Here is a 27,493-nt window from a genome sequence, read left to right on the forward strand (position 1 = left end):
AAAATATACTGCTCAAATAAATTGAGGGAACACTTTAATCACACATTAGATCTTGATGAACAAATTATTCGAGCTGAAAATCTTTACTGATATACATTATATAATTTGTTGAGAACAAAATGTTGCAACAACTGTCAGTGGAAACCAAAATCATCAGCACCTACCACCACCACACCGGTTATGCTGGATGATGTTACAGGCAGCATAACCTTCACCACAGCGTCTCCAAACTCGTTGGCGGACCTGCTAATTCTAGTGTTCTCTTGTGAATGCTAATCGAGCTGCGCGGCGCCTGGCTGTGACCCTCATGGAGTCTGTTTCTGGCAGTTTGGTCAGGAACATGCACACCAGTAACCTGCTGGAGGTCATCTTGTAGGACTCTGGCAGTGCTCCTTGATGCCCTTTCTAAAACCCTGTCCAGCTCTCCCTATGTAACGATGGGTCGCCTGGTATCTCCTCCAAGCTCTTGAGACTGTGCTTGGCGACACAGCCAACCTTGCGCCTGCACATATGGATGTACCATCCTGGAGAAGCTGGACCACCTGTTCAACCTGATTGGGCTGCAGGTACAGTCTAATGCTACCAGTAGTGACAAGGACGCTGGCAGAACACAGAACAAGAGAAGAATCAGGCAGGAAGGACAAGGAGAGAGCAGCTTTCGGTGAAAGCAACCACATGCAAAACCATTCCCTTTTTTGGGGTCTATCTTGCTTTTGCCTATCCATTGGAGGCAAGCTGTAACCATGGCAAAACTGCATGACATGAAACACAAACGTAGTACTTCAGCTCATATTAATTGCATCAGGCTTGAGTTGGGTTCAGACGTAAAAAAAACTGAACAGCTGTCAAGCTCGGGTTAGGCTTGGAGCCCAGGCTTGGAACAGCAAGGGAGTTCTCTTCTTTTGTTTTCTTACCTCATACTTATATTCTATTTCACTCGTTGCACGATTTTTGCCAAAAAGAATCAAAAAGTTATAAATCTGGGAGTTCATACAGCAATATATGAATTTTGAAACAAACAAAATACACTGTGATTGGACTTTATCTCTGCTACCAGTCATTCCCATCTTCACATTCAGGAACAAAAGCATGTCATATGAAATGACCTCATTAAAGATTTTAAGAAAATCTTAATAGATCCAGGTGTAGTGTAAATGGCCACAGTAAGTAGTTAGTGACTAATGATAACTGATAATAACTGCTATAATGATAAAAGTAAGAAATGAAGGGTAATCAAGTGTGAAGGAGATGCTGAAACATACGACTTGGCACCAGATGATTGAAATGTGCATCTACTGATTAAAGCTACTTTAGTGTGATGATGTGAAGTGTGAAAATGTAACCATGAATATAAGAGGGAAATCATATAACCAAATATACAACACTTTTATCATTTCTTTAAAATGCAGTGCAAAGAGTGGTCAGAGATAATGGGATATATCAAGAAGGGGAACTGAGGTTAAGTGCTACTGGTGTGCGTGCAGCTATGCACGTAGCCAAAGATACTGGAGTCACGTACGCCAAGCCATGAGCAGGTGCAGAGGGAAGAACGGGGGTTACCAGAGAAAAATACCTGTGTCAGTAGAAATAAAGAAGAGTATGGGTTGGATGAGAACATGAAGCCATGGGAAGACACTCCCAGTTTTGGGGGTTTATAAGAGGATGCCTAATGCTTAGAACCTCAAATCAGTTTGTTTTGTTGACACAGACTTTGTCTGTGTCTAATCTCGTGCTTTGTTTGCCGGCAAATAAAGTTCTACTGCACTCAGCCTTGAGGACTCCTGGTGACTTTTTGACCTTTGAAATCGTTTGGACCGACTGTGAAAAGTGAAGTCGATTTACGACTGAAACAAACGTATATGAGTCAGCTGAATGGTCTTAATAATTCATGGTTTGAATCATAAAATATCTCATCTAATCTATAATCTATCTAACCCTAACCCTGAACAGCCATGAATGAAATGATATAGAGATTAGGGGTATACTGAAGCTCAACTACAGTAAATACAGACACATCCAGATAAGGATAAAGATAATGAGACAGCAGGAGCACAGCGAGAACACTGAGAACGTAAGATGTTGAAAACGATTCAGCCAGAGAGATTATATAAAGTGCTGTGAAAACAGTTGGTACGGATGAGAGATAAGGAAAGAAGGAAATGAGAGAACACATGGAAGGGCGGGCAGTGAGTATCGCTTTAAAAGGGTTTAATGCACTGCTGCAGTACTTATAGGTGACAGATGCTGACTAGAAAATTACAGCGCATCGCACTTCAGCGATTTTCTTTTCAACATCATGCACTGAAGTGCACACTCATGTTTCTACATATACAAGGAAGATAAACATGGCAACACTGGCAAAAAAAACCTTACTAACAAAAAATTTTACATGCATGTATCATACAATGCAAATGCATGTCAATGCAAATTCAAACATAGCAACAGGTGTATGTATATAATAATGAACACAGAAGAGACGTCTAATAAAATTCAATCACTATCCTTTGTTTTTACTTGGTTCTGTTACTTACACATTAACCAGCTCTATTTTACAATTTAGAACAATGTGCACGTACTAATGACTTGTTTTACTGGTGTGCAGATTGTAATGTGCACAATGTTGTAACGTGAGGCCAATATGTATAGGTGTTGAATGCTGCTGGACTGTGGATTTGTTTGTAGTAAGAACTAAACCTCTGGTTGGATTTTCCTTGACAGTCCATAACATAAGCTAACGCCCAGCTTCGGGTTCAAACTGCACATTGTTTCTGTGAGTCATTTCATTTAGCATTCATGACATTTGATTTATGAATGGAGGTAAATGTATTGTTTTGTTACATAATATAAGCCTCTACATTAAACACGCATAATAATGATAAGAGACCACATAAAGCTGACCAAATAATAAATGAACTTGTGTGTGGTAATTGTTTGTATTACTCACCCCGGGGCTCCCTTGCTGTTTGATTATGAAGCTGTCGTCAAAGAAAAATGTTTGTATGTCTGCAGTTTGAGTAATGTAATGTTTTATGTGTCGTAAGAAAAAAAAAGAAGTCAACGAGGAATCAGCCTTCAAAGAGTCTTTTTACTTTCACATGGGACCACAGACCACACCTAAAACAATTTTCTTATTAATCTTTATTCTTTGTACCTACCTGTCTGTTCTTGCTCTGTTTTGCCCTTCCCTTCTGCTCTTTGTCTTCCTTTTTCCCCAAGATCCTATTTGTGGATTTTAGCTGCACCTCCAGTCGTCACTCTATCAGGCTCCTCTGAACTTTGTGGCTGAAACCTCTGCAGCAGACTGTGATGGAGGAAGCATATCATTCACTCAGCCTGCCATCGCTCCAGGACGTGTGCACCTCCAGGACCTTGTAGTGTGCAAGAATTATTATGACCGACCCTTTCCAACCCTGGAAACAAACAACCTGTCATCCATCTCTCTGATTAGCCCAGCCGTGTTCGCTATGTTCCTCCCCAGTCTGGTTTCCCTCCACAACTGCACTGCGTCTCCTTCATTAACACATCCCCGTTCCTAGTGTTTTTCCACTCATTACCCTCACTTGTGTTTCTCCACCTGTCTCCACTTGCACCTCATTGGTTTGTATTTAAGACCAGTATTTAAGGCTTTGTTCAGTCACCTGTTGTTTTTTTCTGGTCCTGTCATGATCCTGAATAAAACTTTATCTGTTGACATGCTGGCCATCTCCTGCATCTGGATGCACCTTCTCTGCTCAAGCGTGACAGTACCAACTGAATTACATTGGTACTACTGAGTACCAATTCAAGTTAAGTTGATCTGTACCACATTTCAGTCCATGAGTGCACATCTTTAGAGTAACATTAGAGAGAGGAAGAGAGAAGGGAGTCAGGCTATGTGGGGTCTAGGTGAAGTCTTGAGTCTTTTGCAGAAGATGCCGAGTGATTCTGCTGTCCTGACATTGGTCAGAGATAGAGAAGAGTTGTGACTTTGATCAGCGACCTTTGTTTGCCCTCAGCAATGACGGTACCAGCCGGCCAGCTGCTGTAGAGGAGCGAGGTGCTTGCACTGGGGCGTTTGGTCTGACCAGTGTTTGAAGGTAGATGGGTGCAGTTTCTTTGATGGCCCTGAAGGCCAGCACCATTGTCTTGAATCAGATGCGGGCTGCATCAGGAAGCCAGAGGAGGTCACGGAGGAGGGTGGGTCACATGGGTGAATTTCATTTTCGTTTTTCAGTCGCAGAGGCTGGGAGCCCAGCCAAGTGTGCTTGTACTGTACATGCACTGCACAGGCCGATATGGCAAATGTATTAAACAATGGGAAGCGCTGTGGCGCGCAGAGGATTGAGGACAAGCCTACATCAGCGTCGGGACAGACGAGATCAGACAGACATAGATGGAATAAATAAGGGATTAATGGATGTCATATACATGGACAGAAAATAGTGTTAAGCTAAAAAAAACAGAGCATGTTGTAGGTCTGTGTCACACTTCTGTTTTGTATATTTTTCAATTAACATCACAGTTTTAAATGACAGAGGCCAACACAAGAGCAGGAAAATACACATTCATTATCAAGTTATCAAACCAGGTCATTTTTATGTGGCTGAATGAAGGAGCCTCTCTGTGTGAGCGCATTGTCTACAGAGAGAGAAGCCAAGTGAAGAGGTGGATAGACGGATGAAAACGTGAGTGATGGATGCAGATACAGGCGGAGGGATGACAGAGGGAGAGAGAGGGATGAGAGAAGGAGGAGCGACAACAGTGGGAGATATGCCTCAGATTATGAACCAGTCGGTGTCAGATGCTCTAGAGACAGAGAGGAGGAGTGGACAAGAGCGTGACAGGAGGAGAGAGAGACAGAAAGAGAGAGGACATCCGTGAGTGCATGTGAGCCGGGCTGCAAAGATGAGCGACACGAAGGGAGTATCATCCGTGGAAGTGCCAGAGGGGAAGTTAGTGAAGAAGGTCAGTGGATGTCATGCCAAAATATGAGTTTGCAGTGTCCTAAATCCATAGTGCTCCTCCTCCAACGTGATAAACGCTGTTGACCCAGAGACCTGGCTGCTGCTGACACACCATTTACTGTTTGTTTACAACTTTCAAGCTGAACAGTTGGTTATTTTTTTTGTTCATTTTAATGCAGTTTTTTTTTTTAAGAGCAAAACTGTACATGCAAGAAACTGACCATAACCAGCAATGTTTCTCTAAGGCTGTCGAACAAATCCTGCAAACGTGGGAACTTTTTCGAGCCAGTTCGTTAAAAGGTTGTGCAATGTAAATAAATTAAATAAAATAAATTTGTGTGCATGAAACATCACCTAAAGTATGTGTGCGCCAACCCTCGCCTGATTTCCTGTCTTTCTCGGAATTTGGCTGCATTTAATCTTGAAGTTTGCAAACAGATAAATAAAATGTCATCTCTCCCTTAGTTCTCTCTCTCTTGCTTTCCATTCACATTTCTGTCCGTCATATGTGGAGCGACATTCCAACATCAACCTCCTCGTTCTGTCCTCCAGGGTTCCATCAAGAAGAAGATTGAGTCATTCAGGCGATGGAGTTCAGCGAGCATAAAGAGGCCTCCGAAGAACAAGGCCAAGACCTTGAGTCTGTCTTCCCCCGTTGGAGACCCCGAGGACCTCTGGATGCAGGAGGGAGACAGGAGGAAGCTGCGACCCATCGTCGACTCAGTCTTCGGACAGGTAGGATTCTGACCTGGGCAGTCTTGGTGTCAGTGCACTCCTAAACATGGCATTTATAACATGTGTCTGGATGTGCAAAATGACACTAGCCTTTTGGATACTGTTAGAAAAAAATCCATCAAACGTGGCAAAACAAACTGCTCGTCAATGAATGGATGAATGAATGAATGTATGAATGAATGGAAGCAGGTCACTGCTGCTGTGAGTCAAAACTGCAGTGAGCACATAGAGAGTGAGAAACTTTTCGTGGCCTGTGAACAAAAATTTGCAAGATATCAACTTGACTTAAAGTTACCCTGAGGAGCTGTTGACCACTACTAGATATATAGAGCTAAGATGATTGGATGAGAAAGTCTCCGTTTGTTTGTAAAAGCTACATAGTCCTGCAAGACTGCAAGCAAGCATATATGGATGTGAAAGGTGCTCTGCGTAACAATTTGCAGCAAGCCACATGTATTGATCATTTATCGGCCATATGTGGGCAAAATGTAACATGACGTGCAAATGGAGAACTTCCCTGTCTCTCTCAGCCACCTCGACAAGCCAGTGGTCGATTTGTTTGAGTTGTTTAGTGCTTCTGGACAATGGATTCCTTTTTGAAGGACTTGGTCGGATTTTCAGCAACAGTCCAAAAGATGTGAATTAATGCGTCTCTCTCCACTCCACGAACTGAGAACGGCAGAAAGCTAATGTTCCTTTAGAACATTGAGAAAGGTTTGTTTAGTTTTTTTTTTTTTTGGCTTAACTAATCATTACAAAAAATATGTTGATTGCACAATGTAAAGTCTACAGAATAATGACACTGTCGGAATTTTAATTGTTTTTTTCTGTAAACTTCACTTTCACCTATGCAATTTGATACCAGCAGGCATGAAAGTTTGACTGGCAGCCTGTCAATAGTATCTGCTTACTCGTCTCCATTATGGACTTAATGAAAGAATGCACTGAGTTGTTTGTAGCTGTCACAGATGAAAACAGTAAGCACTTGGTTTGTCTTTGTGATAGTTACAACAATAATACCACTTGCTGTCTGTTCCCAGGACCCTTTGTTATTTACGAGAAAAACTTCACAGTGCCCCTTTAATGTTTTTGGTAAATATAACTACAAATCGAGTGAGGAAAATAACAATAATATAATAATAATAATAATAATAATAATAATAATAATAAAACCTGAATACAAGAGTGTTGCTATTTTCAAGTTTACTCCAGACAATGTTCAGACTCTTTCACACACGTTGCACAAAACAGAAGAGTCTTCGTGTCAGATGATTTCTCACCTACTGGAAATACTCGTGTAAAGCCGTGCTCATCCGTAATGTTGACTGCATTTGTGCTGATATCAATGTACGTATATTTGGACGTCTCCAAAATATAAACAAAAGAGTGGAAAGCATTATGGAGGGAAGCAGGAAAGAATACGACGTGGCTACACTCCGTGCACGTCTTCAACATGTTCTAAAGTAATTGGTTAAGAAGAATATATACGCACTTAGCTGATTAGTCCAGAATAAGTTACATGATATTATTATATATTATATTTTGGAAGGTTTCTTTTTTTGTACTTCAAGTTGGGATCATGTTAAGAGTGAGGAGATGAACAAGAAATTAGATCTCTCACAGACTGCTTTTATCACGTGGTACGATCACCTGTTGAAGACAGACCACAGAGAAGAGGGAAACTTGTAGACTTAAGCTGATAAAACAGTGAAAGACAGCCAGCAAGTCAGAGAGAGAAACAGCAGGTAGTTAAATGATAGTCAGAGAGATGAGTTGTCACACTGAGACACAAGAAGAGAATCATCAGCCTCAGGCTCAGTGGATCTTCAGCGCACCGGCCTCTCAGGTTTGATTTCACGACCTGACCTGTGACCCCTCAGAGGACAGGTCAGCACATTGTACACAGTTTTTATCTATGTCCTGGTGCTTTGTGTGTTTGTGTTCAAGTGTGCAATTATACAGATGTCTTAAATGGGTGTATTGCAGCCGACTCTGTTAGACCTGATCTGTGTTTGCGCTGCAGCCTGTAGGGAACTGCTGTAACAGCTGAGTCTTGTGTTTTTTTCTTTTTCAATTGAGGTTGAGGAGACCAGAAAGTAGAAGAGTAGCACAGGGCTTAAGGAATGCTCAGTTCGGGTCAAGTGGTCGTCAAAGATGTTACTTTTGGTCATTTTTTTTACAATCTTAATAAGAATCATTAATGAAAGCTCCACTGAGAATAGATGAATGTCCTCTTGCCTTCTTTTCTCTGTTCTTGTTTCCCCTGTAGCTTTGTCCTAATTGTTCAGATGAGGCATCCATACTGTCAGCAACAGATGGTGTGATTGATGAGATAGTGAGGGGAGGGAGGGCTGGGATGAGGGGTGGATGTCATAAAGAAAGACAGAAGAGATTGATTGCGATATAAAGAGGAGATTAGAGCTTAAACAAGTGAGAGGACAAGACATCCAGTTAGACGCGCGTCACTTATGACATCTTGCAAAATACGGAGAAAATGCTGGAGGGACAGTGTTGGACAAGTTACTTTCAAAATGCAGTGTGTTACATATTACTAGTTACCTTCATTTTAAAGTAATGTATTACGTTACAATATTACTGTCTGCGTAGAGTGATAAATGACTTCTTACACTGCTTCTAGTTGAACTTCAAAAAATGCCCAAATAACCTGTATGGGACAATTAAATAGTCTCGATCTTTTTGAATAAACAAATGTCCCTGCCCTCAGTCTGATATATTATGAGATAGGAATGCAATTTTTTCATTGTAGGCTGAAACACAATAGACCTCTATCTTTTTTAATGTAGCCTATAATGACATGACAAGACAAACATCTCTTTGTCTATGCCTTTTTATTTTAGTCCACAGAACAAGGAATGTATAAGCATATGTGATTCAAGAATTTGAAGTACACTCGGAGGATGAGGCTTCATCATTAGGCCTACGAAATACGTCTCATTTTAGTCACACAGAGGCTTAACAGAGAACTTACAGGCTCGGCTATATTAAACACACTCCGAGCCTATATTAATATGGTCACGTTGGGGTGGATGGGTTCTTAAAAAAACTATAAAAGCTTCACTTCGGTCGGTTATGTGGATTGTAACACGCTATGTGACATAACTGCAGAAATGAATTACTGAGAAAAATGCGTTATATATTACGCCATAAGCGCTAAAAGTAATATATCACTGTAATGCGTTGGTTTTCTAACACGTTACACCAACACTGTTGAAGAACTGGATGGATTTCTGTGAAGGACGATGAACATTTAACTTCTCTGCTTAATTTTTTTTACAGAGAAACGCAACACACCGCTTAGAAATCAGCCCATTCATAGAAACAAGTTAGTTTCAAAGTTGATGTATATATGAAATTAACATGCTGTCAGTATGAGTCAGTATCCTGACATACTGTGTAATTGGCCATGTGGTAACCTGGCATTTGTATTCGGTGTCATATATAATGATAAATATATCACCTGAACTTCACCAATGACAAAAGATTTACGTGCCAGCCAGCAGCGGGATATCACAACAAAATATGTTGTTCTATGGGAAAAACTTTTCTTTGGTCAGGGGAAATCTTTTCAGCTGCCACTTGGTAAAATTGCCATACTGATACTGTGTCAAGTTCTAAATACAATTACTGTGTTGGACTTTGCTGCTCTACAATACATCACATCACATCCTTCTGTGCTCCCGTCATAATTTCTACAGCCACTAGAGGGCTTTGTCCCTTCAAGGTGAACATACAGCATGTTGTTTTGGGGCACGCAGCACATTCAATATGAATACATTTAGCAAACAGCGAACTCTCTGCAGACTGACACTGGGCTCACAAGTGATCCCTCTTATGTGATCCCATGGGGGAGCAGACGTAAACAAAATGGAGATAAGCGAAGCGCAACAGCTTGCTTAAGTAAGGTGCTGCAGTGAGAAACACAAAAGCAGCAAAGTAAATGAGTCCTGATGAGGAGGTCAACAAGTATTTTTCTATTCTTCAGTGGGTACTTGAGGTGAGATTTTAAGTTAACATTAACAGTGGCATGCAAGCCAACATTAGCCTCAAAGGCTAGAATGATTATCATCCAGCACCATCAGCTGCTTCGAGACGCTTGTCCCATTGGTTGTTGTGGTCTGATTCAGAAAGTACCTATGGAATCATTGAGATTTTAATCAAAATAATCTAACATATTTGACATGATCAGGTGGCCGGATGATGTCAGATGAGTCTGTGAGCAGTTCAGGAGGCTTCAGACCGAATCTGTGAATCCCTCACAATACCAGATAATTAAAGTGCTGATAATCGAACCACTCAAGGACCAATTATCACAAGTGCGATCTCAGGGTTAAATCAGCCATTAACTCTTATGGAGCCCAGCTTTACTCAAGTCTTCTTCTATCACTTCTACTATGTCGTAGCAGGTGTGTTGTTCATAAGGAGGAACAACAAGTGCACAGTGTCTGGTCTTATTTTGTTTGATTTAACTTTTCTTGAAAAGCTGCAAGCAGCAGTACCACAGACCAGCCAACCAGCATGTTTTGAATGGGCACAGCAGTAGTGAAATATAATCCAAGAAGTCCGGTTTAAGTGACAAATCCATGGGTTTGTATGCTATCATGTGCCAAAACACTGCACACTGGTTTATAATACTCAGGACAGTATTATAAAACTAAGCAGTGGAATTACTGCATTTATATACAAAATATTGTGAGGTTGCCTGTATTTGATTGGCCAATGCAGCCTCACGCTACAATGATGCGCCGTTGTGATCTGTTGACCTTGTGTTGAACTTTTAATTTCATTCTTTTGAACCAGTTGTGCTTTGTTTTTTACACAGAGATCCGAAGTCTGACTATGATTTTTGGACCAGAAGAAGTTACATAAATAATTCCAAATGGTTGCAGGTGCTGCAAAAGAAACTAACTGATTGAATAATTGACATATAATTGATGTTGTGGCACAGAGTCTATTTTTGTTTTCTCATCCTTAAAATGAAGAAATACATATTAAATACACATATTTTGTTTTTCATTACATTACTTTTTTACAGTTTCATACATGTAGATATTATTAGTATTTGTTATACAACTATACTGATGGGAACAGTCCCCTATTTTAGAAATTCTATTTTGAGCAGCAGGCTTTGTAAGAAAACATTGCACAAAGTTACAGTTGAACATCAGTGTTTGTAGACAGCGCATACAACCCAATTAGAACTGCAAAAACAAGAGCAGCTTTAGTAGGCAGATTTAAAAGTAGGTTAGTTGATGGACTATTACCACTGGGGCACTTTCAGCACCAACAGTTGGTCCTATACTCATAAACATGCAGCTCCAACCTCTCTGTGACTTTCCGTCCCTTCATCCTGTTTTTTTTTTTTTTTTTTTTACTTGCAGACAGTCTCTAATCCATAGGACCTCAGAGCAACTCCAACTTTTAGGTCACATGAAAAAGCATAAACAAAATCTGGGCAGGTGCAAAAGGTATTATCCTCCTTTTGGAAATGGATAAGTGGGCGAGAATGAGAGCGGGGAATGTGGGACAATCCGGGCGGCCATATGTGGGGGCAGTCTGTAAAATGATGTCTGGTTAAATTGAAATCCTCCGCTGACTGTACCAGCACTTTTTCCTTACACAACCTTTTGTAGTTGGCATAGTTTGAAGAGTGCAGGTCAGAAAAGGATATATGAGGTAATACTCTTATTTTGTATTTTTGGTTTTCATCCTTTTTTGATGCCAATCTCACTTTCAAAATGTTGATGTTTTTACACACAAAGACTATTTGATGGATTGATGTTAAACAGTGTATCAGCCTCTGAAACAGAATTTGTGTTTGGTTTAGTTTTGAGTGCTTCGCATGTTGAATCAGAATCAACCTCTATGAATGGATCAGTTTCTAATATATTTTTCCATGTTCCATTCCAGTGCTCCATTATATTCACCAACCACTAACTTTGTCTGTTTACCATTTGCTGCTGAGTGGTTGGTGGATTTTTTTTTTTTTTTAAAGCTTATTCACTGAAAACAGCTGCCTACTGATGGCAAAAACACAGTTGAAACATCCAATATTCACTCTCCTTTCAGCTCTACTCTGGTCTCCACTAAATCCTGAGAAAAATGTGTCTAGTTAGCCTGCTAAATGTCCCATTATGTTTACCAGCTGCTAACCTTGTCAGTTGGCAGGTAGCTTACAGTGGCTTTATGAGAGCTTTTTCAGTGAAAACAGCTGCCTGCTGCAGATGGACACAGGATTGATTGAGAGTTGTGAAAAATGTAAATCGCAAAGTTTTGGGCTGGAAAATGAAAACCCTTAGATGCAAGACGCTAGAATGCTTCATAGAACCAAAGTAAACGTGATGGTCAGGTTTCCAAGAGTGACCCTTTTCACACTACACTTAACGTTACACACATTTTTCCATTGATGATATAACAAATGACTTAGTTGAACATGCAGGACCAACACCTGGATTCGGTACATTCAGTACAATTCAATCAACCTTTATTTAAATCAAAATATAAGGGTAGGAGCGTGGACTCAAATTGTTTGTAAGAAGTGGTCTTTGGATAGGGTTACCCTTAGACATAAAAATGATAAGCAAGCAAGTAACATTTTATCTATGTAGCACCTTTTCAAACCAGTGCCTCACGGGGTACAATGACAACAAAATAATGACATACAAATGAAACAGTATATAACAGGCACAGTTAATAATTGAAATACCTAAAACCTTGACACGCTTTCACACCAATAAAAGACCTTTAAACAAACTCTGGCGCATTTCGGCTTCATGGAGTTTTTTTGGTGCAAGTTTAAACCTTTATTTAAATAATAAATAATTATTTGAGTCGCTGAGGGCAGTCAAGAGCACTCAACCAGAATAAATACACACAAAAACGTTGAACGAGAAAAACAAACAACAACAAAACAGTGTTAAAAACAAGTAGTTTGTAATTGTGCTCTTAAATTGACCTATTGGTACAACTACTTTGAATTTTAGTGTGTGTGTGTCGTTAAATGGTTCAGTTGTGTGCAGAAAAAAAGGCTGCCAAAGAAAACGCAGTTTTCGCAAATTTTATGTTTGCTTTAGCCAATCAACTGGAAGGCCCAAATACTGACAATGGGATCAGTTTGATCGGGAGGTGATGTACGATGGCATGCTGCCATTAAGGGCTCCATAAATAAATAGAAAAGCAATGCCTGTCAAGTCTTACCATCAGAGATGGCCACCCAAGCTTTTCGTAAAAGATGCGATGACAAGTACAGTAACTGTCCCCCGTCATGAATATTAATGTAAAATAAGAGTTTGAAAAAGCTGATACTCAGATTTGACGTTGTTCTTGTCTTTTTCAGTGATTTTGTAACCTGTTGACAACACTGTTGTGTTGTTTTCAAATAACTGTGTATCTGGGCTGTGAGCTTTTGGCTACATAACTGTGCCAACTCAAACTCAGCCGGGTTCAGCTCAATTCACCTCTGCTTGATCCTCCTTCCTAGAACAGCAGATATATACCATCCAAATTCATCTACCAGAGAGATCAGCGCATGGCCATGGTCAGGTCGCATTCTTCGATGTGTGCGGATGGCATAGAGCATACGGATGAAGACTGAATGAAGGGAAGAGCGTTTCTGTGAAAGCTCTGACGTCAAAGAGGCTTTGTTTACCACCTATAAGAGTGTTATTACCCGTCTTCAATGCACTGGGATTATGCTGTCAGCCTTGTCTTTGATGCAAGTTAGATGACTCTTCTACTGTTGATGCAGGCCATGGTGTATAGTTCCAATGTGATGATGGCTGCAAAACTGTCCTTCATAGCTTAAGTTTGTAGGTCACCCTGTATCCTGCCTCATATCCACTAATTACAGCATTTGCCATAACTGTGTTTGTGTGTCAGTGTGCAAGCATGTGTACGCAGTCACACAGGCGCAGCCCATCTCAACCAAAATGTCTGACCTGACCCACACCAAAGCTGTCAACATAGCATGGCGTGCAAAATCCTGACTTTTGGAACGCGTCCATCACACTGTCCTGGCACTGGATTTTCTGTTGGCCTGTCTTCTATCTTTGTCTTTCAGGCATCTGGTGTGCTTGCTGTTGTCGAGGGACCGTGCATGAATTCTCACCCAACTGCTCTGTTTGGGGTTTAATGGCTGTAAAGATTTGCGTTCGCGCCGGGCTGTTGATTGACGCCAGCTTTTAGCGCTTCTGTTTTTTGTTTTTTTTTTGTTGTTGTCTTTTTTTCAACTGAGCGAGACAAAAGCTACACAGCTTTTTCTCTTTATGTGCATGTGCTTTTTCTACTTTGACGTGTGTGACCCTTTGGAGTTGTGCAAGACATATCCACTTAATATGACCCTAAGCCATTGTAGCAGTGCAATGAAACATAATGAAACCCAGCTGAATCATTCTGTGCATGATTGTGAAATCTACGATTCAGAAGGGAAAAAAAGCCCATTACAGGACCGAGGCTTCCATTCGCTAATCTGGTGGCTGTCCAGCTGGACCAGTGGGCTAAGGCACATACTATTATATAACCGAGACACTGTGGATTCAAATCCTTTATTGCAAGTCATCTCATCACTCTCTGTCCTCTCTACTTAATACATTCACAGTGGATTTTTTTTGTTTTCATTTCCCTCAAGTCCATAGAAAGGTCAGACTGCAGGGTCGGGTGGAGGGCCAAGTCTGTGGAGCTGGTAGAGATTCTGTGAGTGTGCACCAGTCACCGCTCCACCCTGCTGGTCCTCCCCTCTCTCCTTCTGCTTAGTGTGCTGCTTTCCAAAGAAACACAGATGTTTACTTAACTAAAATGATGCACGGCACGAGGCTGGCATCTGGTGGTGCTGCACGAGTATTACAGCTTACACAAGTTCATCTTGTCACGAGCATCAGGCTGAGCTTTGCTGCACTCCTCCGGTGGAATGTTGACAGTGTAAGGTAGCGGCCTGTCTCGTGTCTCATTTCACCAGCTGAGCTGCTCTCTTTGAAGTCAGACTAAAGGAATCAGAATCCAAGCAGGAATGTGCAGAGATCTGTGCAGCAAATGAGGATGCAGTATTAAAAAGATCAGATAAAGAACACTTTATAATAATATCATTAATAAATGTTAAATGTACCATCAGCTACATTTTAGTTAATAGTATTTCACTGTTAACAAACAATTAAACGCTTTATGAACCCTTTATTTAACAACTGTAAAGCTTGATTAACAGTTACTTCTTTACAGTAAACTACTGCTTGATAAATGGTTTATAAAACATTGTATTGTTTGTCAACTATTAAAGGTCCTTTATTATAAAAACACTTTTTCTCTGGTCTCTACATATATAAACTGGTCCCAGAATGAGGAAAGCAAACGAGTCCTGCATGGTCTCTGCAGCCCACCCACTGGTAAAACGGTGCTCCTACAGGGTGTTCAGATTCAGCTCCTTTCATTATGTAACGACAGGAGAGATGATCATAGGCCGGCCTCCTCTGCGCGATGATAGGAGAAATCCGAGAGGGGGGCGTCCATCCCCGAGGTGAAGTTCAGTGTGTCCAGCGGTAAGCTAGCAGTGTTTCCCAATATCGTCGCTCAGAGCTAGACATGCAAATTGCTCTGTTGTTGGTTGTATAAATCAACATCAGTGCCTATATTCTGTCCCAGCTACAGAACAACAGAGGAGACAGTGGTTGCGTTTCATTTTTAACGACAACATGCCGGCTACGGTCTGTGTAAGTTGTTGTTGGACCTCTGACAGCTGTGTGAATTTGATGGAAAACAGTATAATATCGGGCCTTTAACTAAAGTTCGATTAACAATAAATGTATCAATTATTAATGATGGTTATTATAAGGTGTTACCAGTCTGTTGGAAAGATATAAGAAACATTGAGAGCTAACAAAAATGTGTTAACCTAAATAAGCAGCAGAAGATTAGATTACAAACTGTACTCAAGTTTGCAATTTTGAGGTTGTTGTTCTTCACTTCATACTTCTACCCAACTACATTTTAGAAGCAAATATTGTACTCACAGAATTTAGTTACTAGTTACTGTCCAGGTTGCTGCATTGGAGTCAAAGTACTGCATCTTTAATTTATTTTTCTATTGGTAAGCCCCAGACATGACATGGTAAAAAAAAATAATTTATTGTGGCCACAATATAGCTATAACGTGTGCACAAATTACTAATTTATGGCCACAAAATACTAAATTGCGAATAAGAAAACACACTCACCTTACGGACATCACGTAGGCTTTTGCAGTTTCTAGAGAAGGTGTGCTCGCTTTGCTTACCCAGCTGTCCAGGATTGATATTAATGTTATTAATTACTATCTTTCTATTTCTATTTCTTTTTCTATTTCGTGCGCACATTATACCTGCTTCGTGGCCACATATCAGTATTTCGTGTGCACGTCATAGCTAAATTATGACCACGATGAAATTTTTTTTGACCATGTCATGTCTGGGGCTCTGTAGTAATCAGATAAAAACAAAAACAAAACACTGATTCTAATAATCAGAAAGATGCTGAATATCTGATCTGATAATCAGCCAGGCTGGTAATCGTCTGACCATTGTTGTCAGTATGTACATACATACAAAATGTAGTGCATGTAGAATTTATTTTTACGTATTCTTTTGACACGTAAGTACATTTACTACCAGGAAATGACTTTTCATACTTATATGATATCAGATAATGATATGATATGGCACTTTGACCAAAGCGCCAGCACTCATCTACGGTAGATGTATAGAGATAAACTCAACAACACGTGACATTCAGAAATATGTATTTATTTATTATTATGGACAATATATAAATATTAACACAACATCAGACCCACATTTGCTGGACTAAATTTAGCATCAGAATGAGAATCAGAGATGTTACTGTTCATGAGATCATGTGTATCACAGCCTGGTTCCAAATGTCACTTTCATGTCATTGAAAATGCATAGATGATCATATAATCCTGTCTCATAGCCGTGGATACAATGCAGCAGAACAGTAATTAAGAAAACAAACAATTAATTATCAAACAAGTATTTTACGCAAGCATCATCAGTAAATGTAAGCTATGAACAAGCAGTGATTGTAAGTTTTAGAGAGTTTAGATGAGCTTCAAGAGCACTTCAATTACAGCAGTCACCAAGCTGGAGTGACATTAAGGAAGTGTTGTTGAAATTTAGCCTGAATTGAAAATTATATGTTTTTAGAGATGTGGTTTTTACCAGATAAAACTCAAATGTTTTTCATATTAAAACCACTTTTATTTGAACTACTGCAGTGCCATCTGGTGGTTTTATCAACCCTGACACTGTGGTAGAAAGAAATCAACGGTGTTGTTCTCATTATTGTACCTGGACAGTGGAATGATCAAATAAATCTTTTTTCACTACTAATAAAAGACTTTGGTTGCGATCTAGTTAAAAATTATTCAAAAATCAATTGTTCATAGATTAGAACTAAATGAACTAATGAAGTTTTGTACATTCTAATTCTAATATAAACCTGGATTAACATCCAGGAAGATAATATTTATATTAACTCATATTATCAGTAGAGTGTGAAGAATCAAAAGTGTTGACCTTATGTCAAAAGATGTCCACGTATTGTGTCGCTGAGGTGTCTACTGCAGTTAGCATGCTAACCAGCTAGCCCCAACCCTAATACCACCTTCTACCACAAGAGGCAATTGTTTGATAGCCCCTGTAGTTTCAGGTAATCAGTTCAGCTTCCAGATAATAGGGCGACTTAGCCCCACAGCTGCTCATGGCAGCTAATTGCTGCAGCCAAAGTGTAGTGTAGCAAGTCAAGTATTGCGAGCCAACCCCTTAGCCAGAATAAATGTCAGCTAAGTACATTTCTGCAAAACCACAGACGTTGAGTTTTACCAGAAGTTAAAACTCAACGTTTCTTTATGTTATACATTTATACAACAATACATTTGTTTAACATTCGGGTGGAAATGTCCGCAGGTCACCTTAAAAAAACAACCCCGTCGTCCTTAAAATTACCCCGCATTATAACACGAACTCGACCGTTTTGCCTTTACCAGGCTTGTTGGCTTGTGATAACACCACCATCCCCTGCATCTTCTGATGTTAAAGCTGGCTCATACTGTAAGCATACAATGTGAATGTGATTGGCATCATTTGGTATAAATTTCAACCTTGGACGTATCTGTGGTTTGCAGAAACGTTAACTGCTAGCATTATATCCTGGTGACTGGGCTGCGTTAGTAGAGTCTTAGTCCACCTATATTTTAGGAGTAACTTTTGAATTTTGGATTTTTCTTAGAAATTACACCTTTGAATAAATACATTGGAAATGTCTAAGGTTGTGATGGGGTTATCCTTGGTCACTGGAAATTCTGATGCAGTATTTCTAAAAGCCTCTCTGCCTGTTATCCAACAGAGATCAATCTTTTTTTAATTTTTTCACTGTGATTTGGTGCGTACCCCCTTTCTGTCTCTCTGGGACTTGAACATCTGTCTGCTCCCTTTCTTTGTATTTGAAAATAGGCTGAGTACTCTGAATACTCTTGCTCCATTTCTACCACTACAAGCCTGTACTCCCGTGGCAACAGAACTCTTTCCCTCTAATCTGATATGCCGGGGATTAAACAGGCAGCCAATTCTCCATCCATAATTCTACCATCCCCTCCCCCTTTCTCTCTCACTTTCTGACTCCCTCTCTTTCTCTCTCTCTCTCTCTCACGCGCACACACACACACACACACACAAAGACAAATTCACAGAGTTCTGCCAGACTAGTCATTTTGAGACTGTAAGCACGATGTTTGAGAGGCAGACAGAAAAAAAAAGTGGGCTGGGTGGATTAGATTAAGTTGGTCCAAATTCAAGGGATCACTCGTGAAGAGAGGGGGTGACAGATAAATCGGGGGGAAAAAAGAGCGTGTTTGTGTGAGACAGAGTCAGAGAGGGACAGAAGAGGGAGAGAGAAAAAATGGTCAAGTCATGCAATCAGAGACAGAGTCTGGCAGCAGCAGGTTGCCTCAACCCAGATTTGACCCAGCGCTCTCTCCACACCCCGTCAATCTCCCGCACCCTGCTGCTATGCCATAATATCACACTACACATTTCAAAGCTCATCATGACAGCCTCCAACAACCTATAGGAGTTTAGGATCAAATGCGACATCATATGCCTACCTTGCCGCTCACTGGACCAATGGGATCTTGGATTGGAGCATGTGCACCGAGAGGAGTCCTCATTTGCTTTCAGTAGTAGTGGGAAACATTCGCCTTCGCCTCAACGGGTGTGAGAGGTGTTGCCCCGTGGACTGCACTGGATTGAGAGTGGACTTTTTTTGTGACAACTGAGAACAGAGGGATTGAAAGAGAAAAAAGAGGAAGAGAAACAGAGGAGAAGTGTTGGGACAAACAAAGAGGAAAGGGAGGGGGGAAGACAGGAAGAAGAGGGGCAGGGTGATGGGAAACATCAACAAAGCTTCTAAAAAGAACAGTAAAAGGAAGCAGGTAAGGACTTATTTAACTGCTTTCGGCTTGGAAAGTGAGTTTATATTATTGATATATGTAGGATGATGCTTTGTTGAGCATTTTTAAGTGTAATCATTTGTGAAAGTTCGCCACTAAATTTTGTTTCTTAAGTTTTAAAATTTAACTCACGACTGCCATAACACGACGGAAATGTACATGTGGAAAAAAAAGCATGTTTCATTGCACTTATCGGAAGTTTTATCCTAATGCGGTTGGTTCCCCTCCTCTAAGGGGGACTCTCCCGTAGAGCGAAGCAGCGCCCAATTATCTGCCGCCATGCTGGGGGAGCTGGGTGGTGCAGGTGAGGTGGACACGGACGACGAGGACGAAGCAGGGAGCGATCGGGACTTTGATGAGCCCCTGTGTGCTCTGGTTAAGAACTGCAACGTGCTGCACAACATAGTGGGGCCTGCTTGTATCTTCCTGAGACAGGGCTTCGCACAGAGCCAGCTTGTATGTATGACATTCACACAGAACAGAACGATCAAGGTCAAAATCACCCATAGATCCCTTCATCCATAAATTTTCATAGCGTGTCATTGTCCAAGGCAAGGTGAGGTTTAAGGCCATCCTTCAGATCATTGTGACATCATCTCACCCTTCCCATCTCCACCAATGAGAATTTCATCCTGTGAGTGTCAACCTCCCGTACATCCCCTACCACCATATCCCCATATTTCATAAATCTTACTGTATGATTTAGCTCAAAAATATGTGTTACGGAGCATCATTTGTTTAAGGGAATACACCTAAACCACCTTGAAAGGGACATAAGATTTAAGGCGAAGAAAGTCATAAAATATTTTCCACTTACTGTTTGTCCTATGGTGAGTGAGAGTAACTGGTCATATGACAGACTGTCATTTAGTTCATAAATGAACTTTCTAACACTCCTGGAGATATTATCTTATTTCAGATCAATTTCTCATGTATAGACCAGGGGATACAGCAGAGATCAATAACAGAGTCATTTCCTGGCTGCAAGGTGAGCAGCACTAATTGAAAAGAGCCATTAGGACAGTCACTGATCACAGGTGCTTTACTGCGCTATAGGCTCCCGAGGGATTGGAAGACCTTGGGCTGAGTTTAGAGGAGAAATGTAATGAAATAATTTACATAGAATTGATATTCTAGTACGGTATTTGACAGTTGGCCTTAGTGCATTTTTTGGTAAATTAATAAAGTATATCCAATCAAAAACGTTGAAGGAAGTCTTATTAACTTGTCTATGGCCATGGAGAATTAGAAATGCTCACTGTGCAGTACTTGCACAGCAACAAACAGCATACAGACAAATGTAGCCATGAGCTGAGACATATTTTCTTGTTGGAGGCCAAAAAAAAGCTAAAAAGAGGATGAATGTTGGAATGATATTCATTGCATTGCCAGAGACACGAATCCAAATGAATGCTAATGTTACTCCATATCGGCTGTTTACATAAATATTGACTGAGACGAGTGTCCAGCAAAGATAATGTACTTTGAATAAGTATGAGTATCATCTGAGTAAATGTGTCAGTATGTCATAAGGTATGGAATTACATTTTTTAAAATATTTAACAAATAAATATACAAATAAATAAGCTTATGAAATAAATAAACTTATGACATAAATAAATGAATGAACTTAATTCTGAACTAATTAAATAGGGAATTACATATATAAATAAACTTAATGAATCAATATAGTTAAATAAATATATATATATATATACTATATTAATATATTTTTAATTTGTACTCTTTTTTTAAGGACAACGTACTAAAATTGCATTCCCTAATTGAGTAGTCTTGTTCTGTAAATAGTTTTCTTTTCTACTGTTTCGACACATTGATCTGAAGCACACTTCTGAGTCTGTTCTGCAAATATCGTTCTCATAATAACCCACGTCTGAGTTAAGCACCATCTATTTTCAGTTTAAGCTCTGCCAGTTGCAAGTCCAGATACAGACCATTCTGTTGGCTGAGCCGATACAGATTATGATGATCTCAATCAGTCCCAGAAAAATATACATCTGTTTGCAAACAGTTTTGACACAAAGCTTTAAAAGATGAACGTGACGCAATATTGTGGTGTTCACCAAAGCCATGAAATATTGATATTGTATTATACATACAGTACACATACGTATGAATATTGCAATGATATCGTTATTGCAAATTTGAAATTGTGTTATTCTGCTGCAAATTCATGCAGGTTCTAACAACAAGTTAAGCTGTTTTGTTGGAGCTGAGCACAGCTCAAACAAGCTACCGCAGAAAATGACAACCTGCCTCCTTGTATGCATATGTCTGAATGCAGGTAGCCACTCTCCTTCAACGTGGCTATATCATTATTTTCATAATAACAATGGTCTGCAATTTACTGTTTTGGTTCAGTCTCACTGCTTTGATCAACTTAGTTTCCGACTGCAGCTTGTTTCAACCAGCAAGCTGTAACAACCCACCATTCACAACCTGCCCACCACCAAACTACAGACGGATGAAGTTAGCATCTAGCTGTAAATATAAATATAAAGTGTTAACATACAACTAATGATTCTACCAAATTTTGAAAGAATCCTGATAACTTATGGTGATCCCTATATTTTTCATCCAACACTATCACAACATCATCAGGTCATTGTAATTTGTCTTGGAATGATCAGATGTCCCATCAACCTGGGCTTTACTTTGTTTTTAGTGCTAATAGTAGTATTTATAACAGTAATGGTGTGCTTGTACACTAATATGTTGACCACGGTAAACATCTGGGCTATACTTGCTAGCTCACAGCTATTATGGTCAAACTTAATAAAATCAGCATTTTAACACTGTCATTGTGAGCAACATGAGCATGCTGACATTAGCATTAAGGTGGTGTTGATTTAGGTTCTCAGCCATATAGGTAATAGTTAATCTAAGTGCTATATCGAAGGCAACTGGACGTTTGTTGAGTTCATGTCACCAATGACCTAGAAACTCAGAGTTCACATGTTTACTTAACAACTCTGTAAGGACACTCCCACACCTGCAACTCTCCTCCAGATAGTTCAAATTGAACAAGCCTCTTGGATGAGAGGTGAAATATATTCAAGAAACAACCCAACCAGTTGCCTAAAATACATCACTTAGAATTTGCATTACCCTCATGTAGTTTTGAGTAAATTAGCATTTAGTCATCCTTACAGATGTACTACAGCCTTACATCCCAACAGAGCTGCTCACAGAGTTGCTATGATATTAAACTCTTGTTCTTGTTGAGTAATAAGTGTTCAGACTTTCATACATCAGTCAAGTCACCCAGCAGATTCTTCACTGAGCCACCACAGTCCTGAACTCATAGGACAACTTCTTTCCATAAGTCATAGATCGAGGAAAGAGGTAGGATTCCTCGACAGAGTACACAGATATATCTATGAGATGGACAGGGTGAGAGTGAAAGGTTATTAATCCCCCATAATCCCTTTGTTCTCTAAAAGGACGGGCTTAAAAAGGCAGAGAATGAGTACTGCTTTAGCAGCACATTGTACAGATGGTATAGTGTGAATTTGATGCACATGATTGTAGTCGCTCCTAAAACACATTGAGGTGGCAACATTTCTCCTTCAAACACTTTTGTCGATGCTGGGTCGTTGTCGTTCTACAAGTGATCAGGGGTACTATCAATGTAGTTGTGGTGCTATTGTGGTAGTAGCTTGGTAATGCAAATCCTAACAAAATGGGAACAAGAAACTTCTCTTCAGGCCTCTGCGCCTGAATTTACACTTCAGCCTGACAGTCACAACTATAAGCAAGAACAACATCCAGCAGTTTGTTCATGTGTCTTTGCTGTACGTTAAGTCTGCGCAGGTGTGTTAATGTTTGTTAATCATGTCCCGGCCGAACCACGGTGCAGATGCAGATGCAGATGCAGATACAGATGAAAAAAAAAATCAGCATCAGATAGGGAAATGAAAAACCGATAAGCCTTCGTGATTTGTAATACAATTTACAGCTGTAATCTCCCTCCCACCGTTCTTTCCCTTTATACTCTCTAATCCAGGTCTGTATTATTCCTGCTGCTGATGTCAAAGCCTCACAGAACATCCCGAGAGAACAAACTTATCCTGGCGTTACCTTGTGCCCATGCCACCACACGCTAAACCCAAACTGTAACTGTAAATTTTTTGTGTATGAGTGTAGCTTTCTTTTCTAGGACAGTTTAGGCACCGACTCCTTTTCAACTTCTCTTTTTGCGATTTAAATGTATTCGTTCACCATTTTACTTGGTACATGTTATGCAGAGCTTTCAGAATTCGGCCTGTGCGTGTGTGCATATGGATGTTTGTGCTTTATTGTTGTGTGTTTGGAAATGGAGAGAGAGACGTCAGATGATAATACATTTCTGATGGTTTTTGTGGAGCATATGCACAGCAGACTTCCAAAGCTTCTCCACCAGCGAGAGCAAAATGAAATTGGACATGAAATTTTGTAGCAGATCAACTAAAAAGGTTATTAAGGTCAGTCGGATCAAAAACCCAAATAATCCTGCATTGGAATCTCTGCTGAGTCGGTGCAACAAGGGGAAAAAATGGTTCACAGGAGTGAAGGAACCTGTTGACGCACTGTAATGTTTCCTGCATGTTTTGCCATTGTAACTGTGTGCGTGCAACGGAGTGATACTGATCTGTATGTTTGCCATGTCTTCTATCTGCACCACCACAGGACAGAGATCTACGACCAGAGGAAATGGAAGGTACTGAGATGTCAAAACGCTTAATCCAAATCCTCCCATCTCGCTCCCACAGTCATTCCTCAGTCTTCTCCCTGAACAGCCTTCCTTTCAAACCTCAAACCTTCTGTTTGACGGTGAAAAAATGTGCTTTACTGTAAAGAGGAGAATTTGAAGAGACCCTCCTGACTTTGACTTCCCACTGAATGTCATCTTACTTGAACTGTGGAAGATCAAAGTGAAGGATTATTATTCAAAGGAAAAGATTATTCCTTACATTCAAAGCCCAGTTCAAGTATATTCCTCAGGTTTGGCTCACACTTTCACGCTCCACATTCATGGTGATATAAGAAAGAACTTATTGGATCATTTACACTAAAAACACGCTGACATTTTAGTTGTCAAGCAGATTTTGAACAGTGAACAAAACAAATCAAGCTACCACTTTCAAATGAGGCTCATGCTGTATATGATAATGGCTTTACTGAAGTTAATGAATAGTTTATATATCATATAAGAACCCTTTTGGTAGGTGGTCATTCTTTCTTTCTGGTAACAACTCAATTCGTGGAGTATTCCAATGAATTCAAATGTCATTCCTACAGCATTGTCAATAAATGCAGCAGCATCAAAAAAAACAACAGTTATTCCAGGGATTCTTCTTTGCTTGGTGCCTGAAATAACCAACAATGCAACACTAAAATTTCTTTAGTGCATGGTTCATCATTCGTTTTCACTGAACTGCATTTTCTAAAAATTGAATTCCAAGAGGCCTTATTGACATGGAAATTACAAGAAAATTTTTTCCAAAGCATGAGAGTGCAATTCCTCCAAATATTGTACAGTACAGTACACGAGAACAATATGAACATAGACACATGCTCAGTGCTACAACACGTAACCACACAGGCTGTCTGAAATAATCATTTGCTGAAACTTGCAGTCGTCAGACTGACACAAGTGACACCCAAGGACATTTATCAGACTTCCCTCTGTACCCACTGGAACAACTCCTTTTTGTGTATGCAGCAGAAGTCCCAATCACCTGTAACAGACGTCGATGTCTAAAATTGGTAGAGTTCCACTTTAAGCCATTTATGAATCAAGTCTGACAACTTTGGCTCCTACCACTAGTAGCATTTCTAAAAAAAAAAGAACCCGTGTACGACCCCCACCTCCACACACACACACACACAATCATAGATGTGATTCAGGAAAGATAACAGGCTCAAAGCAACACAGACGAGAACAATCCTCTCTAGGGTTTTCCTATCAGATTAATTTGTCAAATGGTATAATCCCATTAAAATTCTAAACATGGGACCTCAACATAAGACCTATAGAGTACACACTTAGAACAGCAATGTCTCTATCTTTCACTAATCGGTCATTATTTGTTTCCCACAGAGCTGCGTGAGGCTTTCAGGGAGTTTGACAAAGACAAAGATGGCTTCATCAGCTGTAAGGACCTCGGAGAGTGCATGAGAACAATGGGGTACATGCCAACAGAGATGGAACTGATAGAACTCAGCCAGCAGATCTGTGAGTCCCACACGCACACGTCAGTACACATACAGAGAGAGACACAAAGGACGTCTGTAATTTCATATACCTCTAGAACAAAATGTATTACTGATATGTTATAGTGTGATGATTTAATTTGTTTCATTGCACTTGCACACAGTGGCTGTGCATTCACATTGACAGGGAATACATACATATATGTATATCTACATTCATTTATATTTTTTTTTTGGAATAGTAAAATTTCAAGTGTAATTGAACATGAATTGTAAATAACCTCACGGCCCATCTGCAGTACCTTCACGGCCCGAACTAGAGATCACTGCATGTATCATTGAAGAGAGTAAACTTTTATCACCAAAATATATCCCTTATCATTGATCAGCAACTTTAATTGTTGCTGAATTTGAATTGGAATCGATTAAGCCAGGACAGTCCCCAAGCTTCCTCCTGCAAGGTGTATGGCAGGAGGCTGTAGCAAGTTCCCCTCATGTTTGTGCTGTTGTACAGGCTGGTGGTATCTGGCACTCAAAAACCCAAATTATAACTTCCCTTGACACTGTGTATTAGAAGAAAATTGACATCACTTTGGTCTTCTGTGTGTCCTTTTTTGACTTGCCCTCTAGGTGGTGGCAGAGTGGACTTTGAGGACTTTGTGGAACTAATGGGTCCAAAGATGCTTGCTGAGACTGCAGACATGATTGGTGTGAAGGAGCTGAGGGACGCCTTCAAAGAGGTGTCTAATAAAGATGAATAAAATCTATTAACTCAAGCCAAAAAAGGTTACAGCCTACCTTAGGGGTACCCTGAGTAGCTTACCTCCTTTTAGCAACTTTCACATCTATTACATTGTTTATTTAATTTATTTTTTTTTATTCTCTACCCCATCCTTTCCCCCCCCCTAGTTTGACTCTGACGGTGATGGTCAGATCAGCCTTGGGGAGCTGAGGGAAGCCATGAAGAAGCTGATGGGGGAGCAGCTCAACCACCGCGAGATCGACGAGATTCTTCGAGACGTAGACCTCAATGGGGATGGACAGGTGGACTTTGAAGGTGAGTGATTACTGCTTTAGCTTAAAACAGCTAGGAAGGAAGGGGAAGTGTCTGCTACATGGGCACTGGACTTCTTTCTGTGGTATTAAATAATCATTTTCTTTGAAAAACCAGAGTTCAGGCATAATAAAATCTTCTTTGGCATACATGTAGCATCCATTTCTGGCAAGAAAACTTAACTGAAGGAGGATGTTCAGATTAAAGACAGAAGGAAAAGGAGATTGTCGAAGGAAACAATGTAGATTAAGGACATAATTACCTTTTCTCGAGCCAACAATAACAAATATTTTTCTTTCCACAGAGTTTGTGCGAATGATGTCTCGCTGACTCCAAACCTCTCTACCTACTGCACTCAACACACCATGTACCAGACTGCACACTGTTAATGTTTATGTAATTCTTCTCAATGTACAAAGACTTCTTGGTGTCTGTATTTTTTTTCAGCTACTTCCATCATGTCTCAAATATAAGAGAATCCTTAAATGTGTTAGTTGTATGAATGTTATATGTATTTAACATGTAACAAGAGATTGAAGAGGGTTGGGGGCAGTCTCTTTAGAAGTACATTTACATTTAAATATAAATGTATACTGTCAGGAGTTAGGGTTAGCTGTAACTCTAGTTTAGGGGTTCAGTTGCCCTGTCTCCAAGATTTCTGAGATTTTATTTAATTTTTCTCAGAATTTGGGTGAACTGACCCTTTAAGTATGCAGTTTAGTACTTTTCCCTGACCTGATTTGAAGAGAGGTGTATGAATGTAAATATGAGGATTTATTGTCATGATGTCAGTTATGCCACATCTAAACTGTTATGACTGTAACTGTGGGACATTATTGTAGAGTAGACAGCAAAAGTGAATCCTTTCCTAATGATAGCGCAAGTAAATGAGATTATATATGCATATTTTTTTGTACAAACTACCACATAAATCCATACACATATAAATTAATTTTAGCACTATCTTCAGCTGTGCTTTTTTAATGTAAAATAATCAAAGCAATCAAACAAAATCACTGCAGATACAAACATCTT

The 27,493-nt window shown here is 40.0% G+C and overlaps 1 protein-coding gene across 3 annotated transcripts; it reads left to right on the forward strand.

The window, feature by feature from the left end:
• The first annotated feature begins 4,786 nt into the window (after positions 1 to 4,786).
• Positions 4,787 to 26,984, forward strand: LOC115585734 (calcium-binding protein 1-like). 3 transcript variants are annotated; one of them, XM_030424457.1, is made up of 7 exons: positions 4,787 to 4,944; positions 5,496 to 5,678; positions 23,878 to 23,908; positions 25,292 to 25,426; positions 26,035 to 26,144; positions 26,314 to 26,461; positions 26,763 to 26,984. In XM_030424457.1, the coding sequence occupies exons 1-7, from the start codon at positions 4,885 to 4,887 to the stop codon at positions 26,786 to 26,788; spliced, it is 693 nt and encodes a 230-aa protein (XP_030280317.1). In that variant the 5' UTR covers positions 4,787 to 4,884; the 3' UTR covers positions 26,789 to 26,984. The 3 variants fall into 3 exon arrangements, with proteins under 3 accessions (XP_030280317.1, XP_030280244.1, XP_030280389.1); XM_030424384.1 differs by lacking the exons at positions 4,787 to 4,944; positions 5,496 to 5,678 and adding exons at positions 18,405 to 19,170; positions 19,423 to 19,644; XM_030424529.1 differs by lacking the exons at positions 4,787 to 4,944; positions 5,496 to 5,678 and adding an exon at positions 18,413 to 19,170.
• Positions 26,985 to 27,493: the final 509 nt, after the last annotated feature.

Source organism: Sparus aurata, chromosome 1 (genome assembly GCF_900880675.1).
Source record: "Sparus aurata chromosome 1, fSpaAur1.1, whole genome shotgun sequence".
In the NCBI taxonomy this organism is placed as follows: domain Eukaryota; kingdom Metazoa; phylum Chordata; class Actinopteri; order Spariformes; family Sparidae; genus Sparus; species Sparus aurata.

Coding starts and splice junctions, on each gene's coding strand:
- LOC115585734 (XM_030424384.1), top strand. CDS start 19,123: ATGGGAAACATCAACAAAGCTTCTAAAAAGAACAGTAAAAGGAAGCAG. Junction 19,171..19,422: donor AGAACAGTAAAAGGAAGCAG/GTAAGGACTTAT, acceptor CCCTCCTCTAAG/GGGGACTCTCCCGTAGAGCG. Junction 23,909..25,291: donor ACGACCAGAGGAAATGGAAG/GTACTGAGATGT, acceptor TGTTTCCCACAG/AGCTGCGTGAGGCTTTCAGG.